Genomic DNA, 19420 nt, shown 5'->3' with positions numbered 1-19420 from the left:
AGACCCCAATTAAAGTCTCTCCACAGAGGTCCCAAGTATAGTCCTTCAACCAAGACACCACTCACAGTACGGATAAAAAGAAAATGTATGCCTGTTCGTATCTTTTCAAGGATTTTAAGAAAACAAAATGTCATAATATGTAAGACAAATGTGTTCTTCGTTTTAAATGTCATTTTTGGTATATTTTGATATAAAGGATGGATAACATCTTATTTTAATCACCACTCACAACCTCTAAGCCAAGATACCACTCAGTCGTTTTATCACTCACTGTCAACCAAGGTCTAAAGTTTTCAAAGAAATGAAAAGATACGTTTCATGATATGTATACAAAATATTCTAGTTTTTTAGGCATCTTTTGTTTTGTTTCGACATTCATTTACACAGAACTTGCTTTTTCAGCCTTCTTACCGTTGCATTTCAGAGGTAGTTTACATTGGAACAATAAACACAACACATGCTGAGCTGTCACTGAAAATGTTAGAAGCGGGAAAGCATGTTCTTAGTGAGAAACCCATGGCCATGAACTATAAACAGGCAAAACAAGTCCTTGACTTTGCTAAGTCTAAAAATCTTCTTTTTGTAGAGGTAGTATTTCTATACTGTTAAGTGTGTAACATCTACTGATATTTCGTTGATTTCATCAATTTGCTATTGTAGTTAAAATTGATGGTAGTATTTTATATCTGTGGGAGAGGAGCGTCGCTTTATACTTCTTGTCTTTGCTCTAGCGTAGCCTGTCTGCATTTCTCCATTTTAACTTTTCAGAATTTCTCCTGATATTGTTTGCAAAAACGTATCTTTATTCTATAATATCTAGGCATACATGTAAATGATAGGGAGTTTTTTTTAAATATGACACATGCATTCTCAAGTCATGTGTAAAGTTTTCCCTTTCCCTTGTTCCAGTGTAAAGGTCAAGGTCATGCTTCAAGGTCAGCAGATCGGTCATATTTCACATCTAGTATATTACTCTCTTTTGTAATAAATATAAACTTGATTCTAAAAATAAGTAGCGGTCAAACAATAAAAATACAATGTATTTATAAGTAACCATTAAGTATATATTTGATATTCTGTGAAATCATTTACTTTCGTGGTTATATGGTCAGAACAGTTATTTTGTGTGGATACAAATTCGCAGATTCAAATTTTAGGCCCAACACATTTATGTGGGGGCATATAGCGTTGCTGCTGTCCGGACGTACGTCTGTGCGTCCATCCGTACGTCCTGAAATTTTGTGCGTCCAACACCTCCCACACCATCAGCCTGATTTGCTTCAAACGTTCACAGATAAACAAGGTTGACGAACAGATGACCATAAAGAAAGGAAGTGTTTTCTGTGACTTTTTTACCGCAGTTATAGCTCTTTTTTGCCAATGGAATATAGATTTACAGAAAAATCTTGTGTCTAATTTCTCCCACACTTTTAGCCAACATTCATAGATGAACAAGATTGATGTGCAGATGGTCATAAAGGAAGGATTTTTTTCTGTGACCTTTTTACTGCAGTTATGGCCCTTTGATAGGGAATCGATCCTACCGATTTTCGAAATGGGGATCGATCCCTATACGGTACCATACGATATACCGAATGAGATATATACTATCGAATTAAAAAATGTGGCCTTCCGCCACGCGCACAGAGCGTCTGACTTTGGATTTTTTGGAAGAATACGCCTTTTCCTTGTGCCACATAGCTTGTCCAGACCGCAACGTCTTGCACATCAGTACAAATATGGGCAGTGTTGTTTTTATTTAAAATGATACGGAATCGGTGCTCTTTTCAAATCTTATGGGATGAGTTGAAGTCGGATCGATTCCCGATTGAGGCAGTGCCTTATATGTCATATTAGTTTTTGCTGTATAGAGGATTCTAGTTTGAACATAAAATTAATGGGAAGTATACTTGTTTGTTGGTATTTAATTTCGTACATTGACTCAACTAAGAAAATAAGTCCCCCGTGAATATTACTCATTTTACAGTAGTCATTGTTATTTATTCAGTTGAAAGTTGGAAAACTTGAAATCGAGGATAAAACTAGCCGAAAAGAAATTGGATTATAAATTTGTTAACAACATGGCGACCTTTTTTTTTTTATTAAATACTGTAAAATCATTTAATTTCGTGGACATGAAATTTCGTGGTTTTGGTCAAAACGGCAATTTCATGGGAATACGAATTCGTGGATTTCAACCTTCTAAGAAATGAATGGAATTTATTGTTCGTTGGATTAAATTCATGATGACTCGACACGAATCACGAAAATTAATCCCCAAGAATATTATGATTTCATAGTATTGAATGTGTGTTTTTGTATGTTTGGTTAGAATTATGCACACGAGTTAAGACTCGATGGTTTATATGTTTATGAATCTTAGATTGGTTATATAGGGAATATGGAGTCGCTTGTTCCCCGTGTACGATGAAATAAGACAGGAAATGGCGGCTGGTTCCCTTGGTGATGTTAGACTGGTACAAGTAAACTTCTGTGAGTCTTTGTCTCAAGTAGAGAGAGTGAACGATGTGAAACTTGGTGGAGGAGCAAGCCTAGATATTGGAATCTACACGATCCAGTTTGCTTGTCTCGTTTTTAATGAAATGCCAGAGAGTATAACAGCTGTTGGAAATCTCATGAAATCAGGTAAATCGTCAGAAAATTTTTTAGAAATGAGGTAAATTATCTCACTAAATTTTTAGTAAATTCATATAAAAGGAGATAAATCTTCTCACTTAATCATTGAAAATACAAAGATGTTGAATCATCACTGTAAATCATTAGCAATTTATTCTGAATGAGGTAAATTTGCTCACTTTATTGTTGAAAGAAACAAGGAAGATAAATTATCTCATTTTTATTTTCATTTAGCAAGTATAAATAATGAGGCATAGTTTCGCACACAGTGAAAGACTAGAAAGAATAATTTTCTCGCTATATATCATAAGTAAATGTACATAAAAAGAGGTAAATTTCTCACTTAATTATTAGAATTCAAAAAAGACGATGTATCTCACTTATATGTGCATATACATGTATATTAAAGAGGATACGTGAAAAGCTAAATCATTTTACAATATCATATGAAAAAAGTTGAAGGATGTAATCTCAGTTAATTAATATCATGTGAAAGAGGTTATTCATCCCAGTCAGTCAAAAATATTTATGAAGCGATGGAAAAATTACCTCAGTTATTTGAAAATGCATTGAACAATTATAATAAAGTTAATAGTTTTCAATCAGAACATGTAACTAAACAAGGTAAAGACAGATAATTTGACCTTGCATGTAAAAGTGGCAACTTTTCTTTTAATTTCACGTTTTATCTATTCTACTTACCTCGGGGACGGCGTTCCTATCGGCATCCGCATCCATGTTGGCATCCACACCTTGTTTAAAATTTTGAGTAATAAGTAACACTTTCCATTTTGTCTCTGTTAATAGTTGATGGATTTGCTTCAACCTTAAAATGATTAATCCATGTCATTACCCACTTCACGCGACATTTGCACCAAATGTGTCCCCACTTTACTTAGAATTTCAGGTTAAAGTTTTGATACACTTTCACACTATGTCTGTTATTACTAAATGAATTTGCTTCAAACTTATATACTTCTAAATGGATTTGCTTCCTTCTAATATTTATTCTAAATCATCATCCACATCATAAGACACAGGAGTCATAAATTGGCACAAATATGTTTCCACAAATATGTGTATATGAATTATACATCTTTTATACTATTTCTGGTAAAAGATTTGATGACCCTATTATTACTATTATAGAATGAATTTGATTCAGACTTTAAATTATTGTTCTACATCATCGCCCACATCACATGGCATAAGTCTTGGAGAAATATTCTATGAAGTATGCCCCTTTTATGTTTAGACTTTCAGCTTCCTGTTTGACGTACTTTCATTCTATCTCTTCTATTACCAAATGGAAATGATTCGTTTTTTTTTCACATCATCATCAGCCGCATCATATATGACAAGGTCTATGAAGTGTACATGATCGTTTCATTCTTTTCCGAGATCGACGAAGATTGTGTGCACCAATACTTCCCAATTTTCACTTCTGATATGGTTTAATTTTATCGCTTCAGAAATTTCTTGAATGAATTGTTATGTTTCCTCTGTTGCAGTACTAACAGCCTTAGGTTTTACTCTAGTTTCCTCTGCTGGAGTACTAACAACCTTAGTTATTACTCTAGTTTCCACTGTTGCAGTACTAACAGCCTTAGTTATTACTCTAGTTTCCTCTGCTGGAGTACTAACAGCCTTAGTTATTACTCTAGTTTCCTCAGGTGGAGTAATTACAGCCTTAGTTATTACTCTAGTTTCCTCTATGGAGTACTAACAGCCTTAGTTATTACTCTAGTTTCCTCTGGTGGAGTAATCAAGCCTTTGTTATTACTTAGTTTCCTTTTGCTGGAGTACTAACAGCCTTAGTTATTACTGTAGTTTCCTCTGCTGGAGTACTATTAGTTATTACTCTAGTTTCCTCTGCTGGAGTACTAACAGCCTTAGTTATTACTCTAGTTTCCTCTGCTGGAGTACTAACAACCTTAGTTATTACTCTAGTTTCCTCGGCTGCAGTACAAAAACCTTAGTTATTACTTAGTTTCCTCTGCTGGAGTACTATTAGTTATTACTTTAGTTTCCTCTGCTGGAGTACTAACAGCCTTAGTTATTACTCTAGTTTCCTCTGCTGGAGTACTAACAGCTTAGTTATTACTTTAGTTTCCTCTGCAGCAGTACTAACAGCCTTAGTATTACTCTAGTTTCCTCTGCTGGAGTACTAATAGTGATTACTGTAGTTTCCTCTGTTGGAGTTAAACTATATTATTGTTTCCTCTGCTGGAGTACTAACAGCCTTAGTTATTACTGTAGTTTCCTCTGCTGGAGTACTAATTAAATTTATTACTGTAGTTTCCTCTGCTGGAGTACTAACACCTTAGTTATTACTCTAGTTTCCTCTCCCTGGAGTACTAACAGCCTTAGTTATTACTCTAGTTTCTCTCTGGAGTGATTTTTACTCTAGTTTCCTCTGCTGGAGTACTAACACCCTTAGTTTTTACTGTAGTTTCCTCTGCTGGAGTGCTAACAGCCTCAGTTATTACTGTAGTTTCCTCTGCTGGAGTATTACAACCTTGTTATTACTCTAGCTTCCTCTGCTGGAGTACTAACAGCCTTAGTTATTACTCTAGTTTCCTCTGCTGGAGTACTATTAGATATTACTCTAGTTTCCTCTGTTGGAGTACTAACAACTTAGTTATTACTTAGTTTCCTCTGCTGGAGTACTAACAGCCTTAGTTATTACTTAGTTTCCTTGCGGGAAAGTACTATTAGTTATTACTTTAGTTTACTCGGCTGCAGTACTAACAGCCTTAGTTATTACTCTAGTTTCCTCTGCTGGAGTACAAATTAGTTATTACTCTAGTTTCCTCTGCTGGAGTACTAACAGCCTTAGTTATTACTTTAGTTTCCTCTGCTGGAGTACTAACAGCCTTAGTTATTACTCTAGTTTCCTCTGCAGGAGTACTAACAGCCTTAGTTATTACTCTAGTTTCCTCTGCTGGAGTACTAACAGCCTTAGTTATTACTGTAGTTTCCTCTGCTGGAGTACTATTAGTTTCCTCTGCTGGAGTACTAACAGCCTTAGTTATTACTGTAGTTTCCTCTGCTGGAGTACCAACAGCCTTAGGTATTACTGTAGTTTCCTCTGCTGGAGTACTAACAGCCTTAGCTATTACTCTAGTTTCCTCTGCTGCAGTACTAACAGCCTTAGTTATTACTCTAGTTTCCTCTGCTGGAGTACTAACAGCCTTAGTTTTTACTCTAGTTTTCCTTTTCCCTTGAATTTTTGTATCTAACAGCCTTAGTTTTTACTCCAGTTTCCTCTGCTGCAGTACTAACAGCCTTAGGTATTACTCTAGTTTCCTCTGGTGGAGTAATTACAGCCTTTGGTATTACTCTAGTTTCTTCTGCTGGAGTACTAACAGCCTTAGTTATTACTGTAGTTTCCTGTGCTGGAGTACTATTAGTTATTACTCTAGTTTCCTCTGCTGGAGTACTTACAGCCTTTGTTATTACTCTAGTTTCCTCTGCTGGAGTACTAACAGCCTTAGTTATTACTGTAGTTTCCTCTGCTGGAGTACTAACAACCTTAGTTATTACTCTAGTTTCCTCTGCTGGAGTACTATTAGTTATTACTTTAGTTTCCTCTGGTGGAGTACTAACAGCCTTAGTTATTACTCTAGTTTCCTCTGCTGGAGTACTAACAACCTTAGTTATTACTCTAGTTTCCTCTGCTGCAGTACTAACAGCCTTAGTTATTACTCTAGTTTCCTCTGCTGGAGTACTATTAGTTATTACTCTAGTTTCCTCTGTTGGAGTACTAACAGCCTTAGTTATTACTCTAGTTTCCTCTGCTGGAGTACTAACAGCCTTAGTTATTACTCTAGTTTCCTCTGCTGGAGTACTAACAGCCTTTGTTATTACTTTAGTTTCCTCTGCTGGAGTACTAACAGCCTCAGTTATTACTCTAGTTTCCTCTGCTGGATACTAACAGCCTTAGTTATTACTGTAGTTTCCTCTGCTGTAGATTAGTTTTATTATTGGTTTTCCTCTGCTGAGAGTACTATTAAGTTATTACTGTAGTTTCCTCTGCTGGAGTGCTAACAGCCTTAGTTATTTACTGTAGTTTCCTCTGCTGGAGTTACTAACAACCTTAGTTATTACTCTAGTTTCCTCTGCTGGAGTACTAACAGCCTTAGTTATTACTCTAGTTTCCTCTGCTGGAGTACTACAGATTAGTTATTACTCTAGTTTCCTCTGTTGGAGTACTAACAGCCTTTAGTTATTACTCTAGTTTCCTCTGCTGGAGTACTAACAGCCTTAGTTTATTACTCTAGTTTCCTCTGCTGGCAGTACTAACAAGCCTTAGTTATTACTTTAGTTTCTCTGCTGCGTAACTTACAGCCTTAGTTATTACTCTAGTTTCTCTGCTGCGTGAAACAGTTAGTTATTACTCTAGTTTCCTCTGCTGGAGTACTAACAGCCTTAGTTATTACTTTAGTTTCCTCTGCTGGAGTACTAACAGCCTTAGTTATTACTCTAGTTTCCTCTGGCAGTACTAACAGCCTTAGTTTATTACTCTAGTTTCCTCTGCTGGAGTACTAACAGCCTTAGTTATTACTCTGTTTCCTCTGGTGGAGTTTGCTTAGTTAAGTTTCCTCTGCTGAGTACTAACAGCCTTAGTTATTACTGTAGTTTCCTCTGGTGGAGTACTAACAGCCTTAGGTATTACGTAGTTTCCTCTGCTGGAGTACTAACAGCCTTGGGTTATTACTCTAGTTTCCTCTTCTGGAGTACTAACAGCCTTAGTTATTACTCTAGTTTCTCTGCTGGAGTACTAACAGCCTTTGTTTTTACTCTAGTTTCCTCTGCTGGAGTACTAACAGCCTTTGTTTTACTCAGTTTCCTCTGCTGCATACTCAGCTTAGGTATCACCTGTTTCTCATGTGGAGTAATAGTAACACTCCATTTTATTACTCTGTTATTTGTGGATTTCTTAACCTTAGTTATTCTGTATTACCTCACTGTCTGGAGTCATTTAGTGTATTACTTAGTTTCAGTTAAGTTGGATACACTTACACTTTTGTTATTACTATAGTTTGCTTCACTGTTATACTCAAATGCCTTGTTTTTTATTACTTAAATTTCCTCTGCAGGAGTCTAAACACCAATAGTTATATGTAGTTATACATCTGTTATACTATTAGGTTTATTATTTGTTTCCCTATACATTGAGTATAACAGACTTAGATTATTGTTCCTCTGCTTGGCATAGTCTAGAAAATCTTTATGCTTATTATGTTAGTTTCCTTCTGTGAGTACTATTCATCCTTAGTTACATTTGTTTTTTTTCACATCAGTATCCTCTCTGAGAGTACTATAAAGTTTACATGATCGTTTCATTCTTTTGGAGTACTGAAAGACTTTGTGACATTACTCAAGTTTCCTCTGTGGTATAAACGCTTCAGTAATTACTTATGTTGTTTCCTCTGTTGCAGTACTAACAGCCTTGTTTTACTCTTAGTTTCCTCTGCTGGAGTACTAACAGCCTTAGTTATTACTCTAGTTTCCACTGCTGCAGTACTAACAGCCTTAGTTATTACTGTAGTTTCCTCTGCGGGAGTACTAACAGCCTTAGTTATTACTTAGTTTCCTCTGTGGAGTAATTAAGTTATATACTCTAGTTTCCTCTCTGGAGTACTAACAGCCTTAGTTATTACTCTAGTTTCCTCTGCTGGAGTACAACAGCCTTAGTTATTACTGTAGTTTCCTCTGCTGGAGTACTAACAGCCTTAGTTATTACTGTAGTTTCCTCTGCTGGAGTACTATTAGTTATTACTCTAGTTTCCTCTGCTGGAGTACTAACAGCCTTAGTTATTACTCTAGTTTCCTCTGCTGGAGTACTAACAGCCTTAGTTATTACTCTAGTTTCCTCGGCTGCAGTACATACAGCCTTAGTTATTACTCAAGTTTCCTCTGCTGGAGTACTATTAGTTATTACTCTAGTTTCCTCTGCTGGAGTACTAACAGCCTTAGTTATTACTCTAGTTTCCTCTGCTGGAGTACTAACAGCCTTAGTTATTACTCTAGTTTCCTCTGCAGGAGTACTAACAGCCTTAGTTATTACTCTAGTTTCCTCTGCTGGAGTACTAACAGCCTTAGTTATTACTGTAGTTTCCTCTGCTGGAGTACTATTAGTTTCCTCTGCTGGAGTACTAACAGCCTTAGTTATTACTGTAGTTTCCTCTGCTGGAGTACTAACAGCCTTAGGTATTACTGTAGTTTCCTCTGCTGGAGTACTAACAACCTTAGTTATTACTCTAGTTTCCTCTGCCGCAGTACTAACAGCCTTAGTTATTACTCTAGTTTCCTCTGCTGGAGTACTAACAGCCTTAGTTTTTACTCTAGTTTCCTCTGCTGGAGTACTAACAGCCTTAGTTTTTACTCTAGTTTCCTCTGCTGCAGTACTAACAGCCTCAGTTATTACTCTAGTTTCCTCTGGTGGAGTAATTACAGCCTTTGTTATTACTCTAGCTTCCTCTGCTGGAGTACTAACAGCCTTAGTTATTACTCTAGTTTCCTCTGCTGGAGTACTATTAGATATTACTCTAGTATCCTCTGCTGGAGTACTAACAAACTTAGTTATTACTTTAGTTTCCTCGGCTGCAGTACTAACAGCCTTAGTTTATATAGTTTCTCTGCTGGAGTACTTATTATCTCTAGTTTCCCGGCTACAGTACTAACAGCCTTAGTTATTACTTAGTTTCCTCTGCTGGAGTACTAACAGCCTTAGTTATTACTCTAGTTTCCTCTGCTGGAGTACTAACAGCCTAGTTATTACTCTAGTTTCCTCTGCTGGAGTACTAACAGCCTTAGTTATTACTCTAGTTTCCTCTGCAGGAGTACGAACAGCCTTAGTTATTACTCTAGTTTCCTCTGCTGGAGTACTAACAGCCTTAGTTATTACTGTAGTTTCCTCTGCTGGATCATATTTCCTGCTAGTACTAACAGCCTTAGTTATTACTGTAGTTTCCTCTGCTGGAGTACCAACAGCCTTGGTATTACTGTAGTTTCCTCTGCTGGAGTACTAACAGCCTTAGCTATTACTCTAGTTTCCTCTGCTGCAGTACTAACAGCCTTAGTTATTACTCTAGTTTCCTCTGCTGGAGTACTAACAGCCTTAGTTTTTACTCTAGTTTCCTCTGCTGGAGTACTAATAGCCTTAGATTTTACTCTAGTTTCCTCTGCTGGAGTACTAACAGCCTTAGTTTTTACTCTAGTTTCCTCTGCTGCAGTACTAACAGCCTTAGTTATTACTCTAGTTTCCTCTGGTGGAGTAATTACAGCCTTTGTTATTACTCTAGTTTCCTCTGCTGGAGTACTAACAGCCTTAGTTATTACTCTACTTTCCTCTGCTGGAGTACTATTAGTTATTACTCTAGTTTCCTCTGCTGGAGTACTAACAGCCTTTGTTATTACTCTAGTTTCCTCTGCTGGAGTACTAACAGCCTTAGTTATTACTGTAGTTTCCTCTGCTGGAGTACTAACAACCTTAGTTATTACTGTAGTTTCCTCTGCTGGAGTACTATTAGTTATTACTTTAGTTTCCTCTGCTGGAGTACTAACAGCCTTAGTTATTACTCTAGTTTCCTCTGCTGGAGTACTAACAAACTTAGTTATTACTTTAGTTTCCTCTGCTGCAGTACTAACAGCCTTAGTTATTACTCTAGTTTCCTCTGCTGGAGTACTATTAGTGATTACTCTAGTTTCCTCTGTTGGAGTACTAACAGCCTTAGTTATTACTCTAGTTTCCTCTGCTGGAGTACTAACAGCCTTAGTTATTACTCTAGTTTCCTATGCTGGAGTACTATTAATTATTACTCTAGTTTCCTCTGCTGGAGTACTAACAGCCTTAGTTATTACTCTAGTTTCCTCTGCTGGAGTACTAACAGCCTTAGTTATTACTCTAGTTTCCTCTGGAGGAGTACTATTAGTTTCCTCTGCTAGAGTACTAACAGCCTTAGTTATTACTGTAGTTTCCTCTGCTGGAGTGCTAACAGCCTTAGGTATTACTGTAGTTTCCTCTGCTGGAGTACTAACAACCTTAGTTATTACTCTAGTTTCCTCTGCTGGCGTACTAACAGCCTTAGTTATTACTCTAGTTTCCTCTGCTGGAGTACTATTAGTTATTACTCTAGTTTCCTCTGTTGGAGTACTAACAGCCTTAGTTATTACTCTAGTTTCCTCTGCTGGAGTACTAACAGCCTTAGTTATTACTCTAGTTTCCTCTGCTGGAGTACTAACAACCTTAGTTATTACTTTAGTTTACTCTGCTGCAGTACTAACAGCCTTAGTTATTACTCTAGTTTCCTCTGCTGGAGTACTATTAGTTATTACTCTAGTTTCCTCTGCTGGAGTACTAACAGCCTTAGTTATTACTTTAGTTTCCTCTGCTGGAGTACTAACAGCCTTAGTTATTACTCTAGTTTCCTCTGGAGGAGTACTAACAGCCTTAGTTATTACTCTAGTTTCCTCTGCTGGAGTACTAACAGCCTTAGTTATTACTCTAGTTTCCTCTGCTGGAGTGCTATTAGTTTCCTCTGCTAGAGTACTAACAGCCTTAGTTATTACTGTAGTTTCCTCTGCTGGAGTACTAACAGCCTTAGGTATTACTGTAGTTTCCTCTGCTGGAGTACTAACAACCTTAGGTATTACTCTAGTTTCCTCTTCTGCAGTACTAACAGCCTTAGTTATTACTCTAGTTTTCTCTGCTGGAGTACTAACAGCCTTAGTTTTTACTCTAGTTTCCTCTGCTGGAGTACTAACAGCCTTAGTTTTTACTCCAGTTTCCTCTGCTGCAGTACTAACAGCCTTAGGTATTACTCTAGTTTCCTCTGGTGGAGTAATTACAGCCTTTGGTATTACTCTAGTTTCTTCTGCTGGAGTACTAACAGCCTTAGTTATTACTGTAGTTCCTGTGCTGGAGTACTATTAGTTATTACTCTAGTTTCCTCTGCGGGAGTACTTACAGCCTTTGTTATTACTCTAGTTTCCTCTGCTGGAGTACTAACAGCCTTAGTTATTACTGTAGTTTCCTCTGCTGGAGTATAACAACCTTAGTTATTACTCTAGTTTCTCTGCTGAGTATATTAGTTATTATTTAGTTTCCTCTGTGGAGTACTAACAGCCTTAGTTATTACTCTAGTTCCTCTGCTGGAGTACTAACAACCTTAGTATTACTCTAGTTTCCTCTGCTGCAGTACTACAGCCTTAGTTATTACTCTAGTTCCTCTGCTGGAGTACTATTAGTTATTACTCTAGTTTCCTCTGCTGGAGTACTAACAGCCTTAGTTATTACTCTAGTTTCCTCTGCTGGAGTACTAACAGCCTTAGTTATTACTCTAGTTTCCTCTGCTGGAGTACTAACAGCCTTTGTTATTACTTTAGTTTCCTCTGCTGGAGTACTAACAGCCTCAGTTATTACTCTAGTTTCCTCTGCTGGATTACTAACAGCCTTAGTTATTACTGTAGTTTCCTCTGCTGTAGTATTAACAGCTTTAGTTATTACTGTAGTTTCCTCTGCTGGAGTTCTATAAGTTATTACTCTAGTTTCCTCTGCTGGAGTACTAACAGCCCAAGTTATTACTCTAGTTTCCTCTGATGGAGTACTAACAACCTTAGTTATTACTCTAGTTTCCTCTGATGGAGTACTAACAGCCTTAGTTATTACTCTAGTTTTCTCTGCTGGAGTACTAACAGACTTAGTTATTACTCTAGTTTCCTCTGCTGGAGTACTAACAGCCTTTGTTATTACTCTAGTTTCCTCTGCTGCAGTACTAACAGCCTTAGTTTTTACTCTAGTTTCCTCTGCTGCAGTACTAACAGCCTTAGTTATTACTCTAGTTTCCTCTGGTTGGGTAATTACAGCCTTAGTTATTACTCTAGTTTTCTCTGCTGCAGTGCTAACAGCCTTAGTTATTACTCTAGTTTCCTCTGCTGGAGTACTAACAGCCTTTGTTATTACTCTAGTTTCCTCTGCTGGAGTACTAACAGCCTTTGTTATTACTCTAGTTTCCTCTGCTGCAGTACTAACAGCCTTAGTTTTTACTCTAGGTTCCTCTGCTGCAGTACTAACAGCCTTAGTTATTACTCTAGTTTCCTCTGGTGGAGTAATTACAGCCTTAGTTTTTACTCTAGTTTCCTCTGCTGCAGTACTAACAGCCTTAGTTATTACTCTAGTTTCCTCTGGTGGAGTACTAACAGCCTTTGTTATTACTCTAGTTTCCTCTGCTGCAGTACTAACAGCCTTAGTTATTACTCTAGTTTCCTCTGCTGGAGTACTAACAGCCTTAGTTATTACTCTAGTTTCCTCTGCTGGAGTACTAACAACCTTAGTTATTACTCTAGTTTCCTCTGCTGCAGTACTAACAGCCTTAGTTTTTTTCTAGTTTCCTCTGCTGCAGTACTAACAGCCTTAGTGATTACTCTAGTTTCCTCTGGTGGAGTAATTACAGCCTTAGTTATTGCTGTAGTTTCCTCTGCTGCAGTACTAACAGCCTTAGTTATTACTCTAGTTTCCTCTGCTGGAGTACTAACAGCCTTTGTTATTACTCTAGTTTCCTCTGCTGCAGTACTAACAGCCTTTGTTATTACTCTAGTTTCCTCTGCTGGCGTACTAACAGCCTTTGTTATTACTCTAGTTTCCTCTGCTGGAGTACTAACAGCCTTAGTTATTACTCTAGTTTCCTGTGGTGCAGTACTAACAGCCTTAGTTATTACTCTAGTTTCCTCTGCTGGAGTACTAACAGCCTTTGTTATTACTCTAGTTTCCTCTGCTGGAGTACTATTGGTTATTACTCTAGTTTCCTCTGTTGGAGTACTAACAGCCTTAGTTATTACTCTAGTTTCCTCTGCTGGAGTACCAACAGCCTTAGTTATTACTCTAGTTTCCTCTGGTGGAATACTAACAGCCTTAGTTATTACTCTAGTTTCCTCTGCTGGAGTACTAACAACCTTAGTTATTACTCTAGTTTTTTCTGCTGGAGTACTATTAGTTATTACTTTAGTTTCCTCTGGTGGAGTACTAACAACCTTAGTTAGTACTCTAGTTTCCTCTGCTGGAGTACTAACAGCCTTAGTTATTACTCTAGTTTCCTCTGGTGGAGTACTAACAGCCTTAGTTATTGCTCTAGTTTTCTCTGCTGGAGTACTATTAGTTATTACTTTAGTTTCCTCTGCTGGAGTACTAACAACCTTAGTTATTACTCTAGTTTCCTCTGTTGGAGTACTAACAACCTTAGTTATTACTCTAGTTTCCTCTGTTTTCTCTGTTGGAGTACTAACAGCTTTAGTTATTATGTCTCTCCCTCTCCTCTTGGGGAGACATATTGTTTTTGCCCTGTCCGTCCGTCCGTCTGTCCTTCCGTCCGTCCGTACGTCACACTTCATTTCCGAGCAATAACTGGAGAACCATTCGACCTAGAACCTTCAAACTTCATGGGTTGGTAGGGCTTATGGAGGAGACGACCCCTGTCGTTTTCGGGGTCACTCCGTCAAAGGTCAAGGTCACAGAGGTCTGAACATGGAAAACCATTTTCGATCAATAACTCGAGAACGACTTGATCCAGAATATTGAAACTTCATAAGATGATTGGTCATGCAAAGTAGATGAACCCTATTGATTTTTGGGTCACACCGTTGAAGGTCAAGGTCACAGGGGCATGAACATGGAAAATCCTTTCCGATCAATAACTTGAGAACGACTTGACCCAGAATGTCGAAACTTCATAGGATGATTGGTCATGCAGAGTAGAAGACTCCTATTGATTTTGGGGTCACTCCATTGAAGGTCAAGGTCACAGGGGCCTGAACATTGAAAACCATTTCCGGTAAGTAACTTGAGAACCACTTGACCTAGAATGTTTAAACTTAATAGAATGATTGTCATGCAGAGTAGATGACCCCTATCGATTTTGGGGTCACTCTGTTAAAGGTCAAGGTCACAGGGGCCTGAACATCGAAAACCGTTTCTGATCAATAACTTGAGAACCTCTCGACCCAGAATGTTGAAACTTCATAGGATGATTGTTCCTGCAGAGTAAATGGGGTCACTCCATTAAATGTCAAGGTCACAGGGGTCTGAACATTGATAACCGTTTCCGATCAATAACTTGAGAACCTCTTGACCCAGAATGTTGAAACTTCATAGGATGATTGAACATGCAGAGTAGATGACCCCTATCGATTTTGGGGTCACTCTGTTAAAGGTCAAGGTCACAGGAGCCTGAACATGGAAAACAATTTCCGATCAGTAACATGAGAACCACTTGACCCAGAAAGTTGAAACTTCATAGGATGTTTGAACATGCAGAGTAGATGACCTCTATTGATTTTTGGGTCAGTCTATTAAAGGTCAAGGTCACAGGGGCCTGGTCATGTAAAATCATTTCCGAAAATAACTTGAGAACCACTGGACCTAGAATGTTGAAACTTAATAGGATGATTGGACATGCAGAGTAGATGACCCTATTTATTTTGGGGTCATTTGATCAAAGGTCAAGGTCACAAGAGCCTGAACAGTGACTTGAGAACCACTAGGCCAAGAGTGTTGAAACTTAGCGGGATGACTGGACATGCGAAGTAGATGATCCCTATTGCAGCCAACTATCAGTGTCTCTTTGACTTTCGCTCCTGACCCCTATTGACTTCTTGCCTATAGGACTTTGCATTGGGGGAGACATGCGCTTTTTTACAAAAGCAATTTCTAGTTACTCTAGTTTCCTCTGGTGGAGTAATTACAGCCTTAGTTATTACTGTAGTTTCCTCTGCTGGAGTACTAACAACCTTAGTTATTACTCTAGTTTCCTCTGCTGGAGTACTAACAGCCTTTGTTATTACTCTAGTTTCCTCTGCTGGAGTACTAACAGCCTTAGTTATTACTCTAGTTTCCTCTGCTGGAGTACTATTAGTTATTACTCTAGTTTCCTCTGCTGGAGTACTAACAGCCTTAGTTATTACTCTAGTTTCCTCTGCTGGAGTACTAACAACGGTAGTTATTACTCTAGTTTCCGCAGATATGCCCCATTACATTATCTAGCATGTCTTCTTTGACCTCCCTGTAACTATTCTTACTAGTAAAAATACGTACCAGATATATTTCACTCTTATGTTCCAATAAATTCGCGGGAAAACGTGTAATAAAATGACACATTTCAGTATTTTAGGTGCTGATGAGAATGCATGTATAATTCTGAAATACAAAAATGGAGCAGTTGCTAATCTGACGTACCATTCTTCTGTGCTAAACAACAATACTGCAGTAATCTGCGGTACAAAGGGGAGAATAGAGGTAAGATAACTTGTCGTACAAAGGGGTAATAGAAGTAAGATAACTTGTGGTACAGAGGAGAGAATAGAGGTTAGATACTAGTAACTTGTGGTACAGAGGGGAGAATAGAGGTAAGATAATTTGTGGTACTGAGGGGAGAATAGAGGTAATATAACTTGTGGTACAGAGGGGAGAATAGAGATAAGATAACTTGTGGTACAGAGGGGAGAATAGAGATAAGATAACTTGTAAGATAACTTGTGGTACAGAGGGGAGAATAGAGGTTAGATACTAGTAACTTGTGGTACAGAGGGGAGAATAGAGGTAAGATAATTTGTGGTACTTAGGGGAGAATAGAGATAAGAAAATTTGTGGTACTTAGGGGAGAATAGAGGTAAGATAACTTGTGGTACAGAGGGGAGAATAGAGATAGGATAACTTGTAAGATAACTTGCGGTACAGAGGGGAGAATAGAGGTAAGATAACTTGTGGTACAGAGGGGAGAATAGAGATAAGATAACTTGTGGTACAGAGGGGAGAATAGAGATAAGATAACTTGTAAGATAACCTGTGGTACAGTGGGGAGAATAGAGGTAAGATACCTTGTGGTACAGAGGGGAGAATAGAGATAAGATAACTGTGGTACAGAGTGGGAGAATAGAGATGATAACTTGTGGTACAGAGGGGAGAATAGAGATGATAATTTGAGATGATAACTTGTGGTACAGTGGGGAGAATAGAGATGATAACTTGTGGTACAGGGGGGAGTATAGAGGTAATATAACTTGTGGTACAGAGGGGGACAATACAGATCAAGTCATTACATATTAACTATATATGCCTTGAATACTTCTAGACGATGTATTTACGTCGAGTTTTAAGATGATAACTCACCTGTGTTTTCAAACACTGAGACATGGAGAAAGCATTGTGCATGCAAAATAGTTTAACTTGATACTGTGCCACATGCACTTCATTATCACGTGCATACACTCATATTTGATTTACTTTAATTACAATCTATATGTTTTAATATTAATATAGCGGTAGTTTCATAGCGTGCATGGTATATATTTGTGATGTCATTTTATTGTCAGACCTGTATTAAGCAGCCAGCAAAGGAAGCAACACAGTCTGACTGCTTAAGACAGATGGCTGCTTAAGACAATGTGTGTGTGTGTGTGTGCGTGTGTGTGTTGGGGTTTAACGTCTTTTCCAACAATTTTTCAGTCATATAAACGACGGTGTCTACTTGTAGCAGTGAGCACAATGCCCAACTTTAAAGTACTGCCCCACTGGAATATCACCCGTAGACACGTGGCATGATACCCCACCCAGTCACATTATACTGACACCGGGCTGACCAGTCCTAGCACTACCCTCTTAATGCTGAGCGCCAAGCGAGGAAGCTACTAGTACCATTTTTACGTCTTTGATATGAAGCGACCGGGGATCGAACCCACGACCTCCCGTTCTCGAAGCGGACACTCTACCACTAGGCTACCGAGGCGGTTAAGTTGAAATTAGAGCAAATAGCCAATTTGGAAAGTTGGTTGACTGGCTGTGTAAGGCAACTGGCCGATTAATACAGGTGGCCACTGAGGCAGGTTTAACTGTGTTTTCTATGTTAGTTTAATAGTTATGTTCTATGGTTTAGAAATTTTATGAGTTGTGAACAGTTTCAAATGCCATTTGAAGGTTAATAGTTTGGAATATTGTCGCGCAAAGATAGTTTTGTAAATTTTGTTTCTATATTTGTTGCAGGTAGAACAGCCATTCTGGGCACCAACAAAAATAAGTACTCCATCTGGTGTGAAAGAATTCCCCTTGAATGATGATGGAGGGTATAATTTTAAAAATTGTGCTGGATGAGGCTAATGCTATCCGTGATTGTCTGTCAAAAGGTTCGTGTTTGTTTGTGTATGTTGATGTTCAAGGGAGATAATCGGGAAATGAAATAGTTCCCAAGTGGGTCCTCCGCGGCCGAATGGTTAAGGTCGCTGTATTAAAATCACGGTTGCCCCTTACCAATCATGGTTTTTAACCTGGCTTGGGACGTAGAATTCTTTATGTGAGGAAACTATCCAGCTTGCTTACGGAAGGCCGGTGGTTCTTACCAGGGCAACCGCCCATGCCTAAAATAATACTCGGAAGGGGTAGCTGGAGTCTTCACCCACTAGTAAGAGCTTGAGAAATCGTCGTATGACTTAAATCGTACCGGCGTAACTGTAAACTGAACAAAAAATGTTCCACGCTTTATTTTTGTAAAAATGAACAAAAAAATTCAACCCTTATCGGGAATCCAACCCGGGACCTCTGACAGCTAAGACGCACAGTCTACTACGTCTCTATAAAGCTAGCTCAGTACTTTCAGAAATACAGTCTACATGTAAGTTCAAGTGAGCATAACATATAAAGCTTGAATACAGCAATTCAGTCACGAATATAGTAGAAAGTTACGCGCGGGTATTACATTTCGCAAACTATTCCATATTTTATAGATCTATCTTTTATCTCATTTATTTTCTTACTTCCCCACCTCTCCAGCCTTTTAAATACCCTTTCCTCTGTCAACTTCAAACTCCTTACCACCGCCACATTACAACCCTTCCCCAACAGATATGGAGATAAAAAAAAATTTATCTATTTTTTTTCTATAGCTTTCACTATTTTCTGACGTTTCCATTTCTCTTTTGGCGTTTTTTATCGTAAAGTTGAGTGCGCTGTCCTTCCGAAAACTCTTTTTTGTTACCGAATTATTAAGTTCTTAGCGTTTTAGATTTGGACCGAGAACCAGTCAGAAAACCTTAAAGAAAGCAATGACAGAAACAATATTGTGTTGAATATTTCAGGTTTAATTGAACATCCATACGTAACCCATGGAGACAGTGAAATGATACATAAAATCATGGATGAAGTACGGCGACAGATCGGCATGGTGTATCCGGACTTTGACTAGAATGGACCAGACATTGAGAACAAAATATTGAAATTTTACCTTTAAGCATAGGTCGTCATAGGTTTAGTAACAGAGGTTTCGCTGACATTATTCCAACAGTAATATATTTAATAAAAAAATTGTAATGTATGTCGTACATCGATCGAACGTATTTGTTCTAAAAATAATTATGCATATTATCTGGACTTTCACATTCAATTATTTTTTAGATGTACCCCTTTTTGGATTCCCAACTACATATATGTAGTTTGTGTACTCAACTCCGCCTACCCCCTACAGTTTCGTATGGAAGATTATTTATGCAAAAATTCTATTATTGTATTTGATCAAACGCTTTATGATTAATGACAACTATTATTGCATTTGGTAAAGTGCTTTATTGTTGATGACAAACATTATTGCATTTGGTCAAATGCTTTATGATTCATGGCAAACATTCAATTGCATTTTGTCAAATGCTTTATGATTGTAGACAAATGTATGTGTTGTAACGCAATTTTGATGAATATAAACACTATATGCTTGGTGTTTGATAACATACTTCCTGCATA

The 19420-nt window shown here is 38.0% G+C and overlaps 1 protein-coding gene across 1 annotated transcript; it reads left to right on the top strand.

Moving 5' to 3' along the window:
* The first annotated feature begins 225 nt into the window (after positions 1–225).
* Positions 226–18999, top strand: LOC123535820 (trans-1,2-dihydrobenzene-1,2-diol dehydrogenase-like). Its single transcript, XM_053527596.1, has 5 exons — positions 226–588; positions 2397–2646; positions 15807–15931; positions 17675–17814; positions 18763–18999. The coding sequence occupies exons 1-4, from the start codon at positions 478–480 to the stop codon at positions 17780–17782; spliced, it is 594 nt and encodes a 197-aa protein (XP_053383571.1). The 5' UTR covers positions 226–477; the 3' UTR covers positions 17783–17814; positions 18763–18999.
* Positions 19000–19420: the final 421 nt, after the last annotated feature.

This window comes from Mercenaria mercenaria, chromosome 17 (assembly GCF_021730395.1).
Source record: "Mercenaria mercenaria strain notata chromosome 17, MADL_Memer_1, whole genome shotgun sequence".
NCBI classification, from domain to species: Eukaryota; Metazoa; Mollusca; class Bivalvia; order Venerida; family Veneridae; genus Mercenaria; species Mercenaria mercenaria.
The sequence above is the reverse complement of the archived record's forward strand: the minus strand, read 5'-3'. Positions and strand labels throughout refer to the sequence as shown.

Bases quoted from the DNA above. Each gene is read 5' to 3' on its own strand.
- LOC123535820 (XM_053527596.1), top strand. From the start codon at position 478: ATGTTAGAAGCGGGAAAGCATGTTCTTAGTGAGAAACCCATGGCCATG. The intron at 589-2,396 runs GTAGTATTTCTA...TTGGTTATATAG, and splicing joins AAAATCTTCTTTTTGTAGAG to GGAATATGGAGTCGCTTGTT. The intron at 15,932-17,674 runs GTAAGATAACTT...TATTTGTTGCAG, and splicing joins GTACAAAGGGGAGAATAGAG to GTAGAACAGCCATTCTGGGC.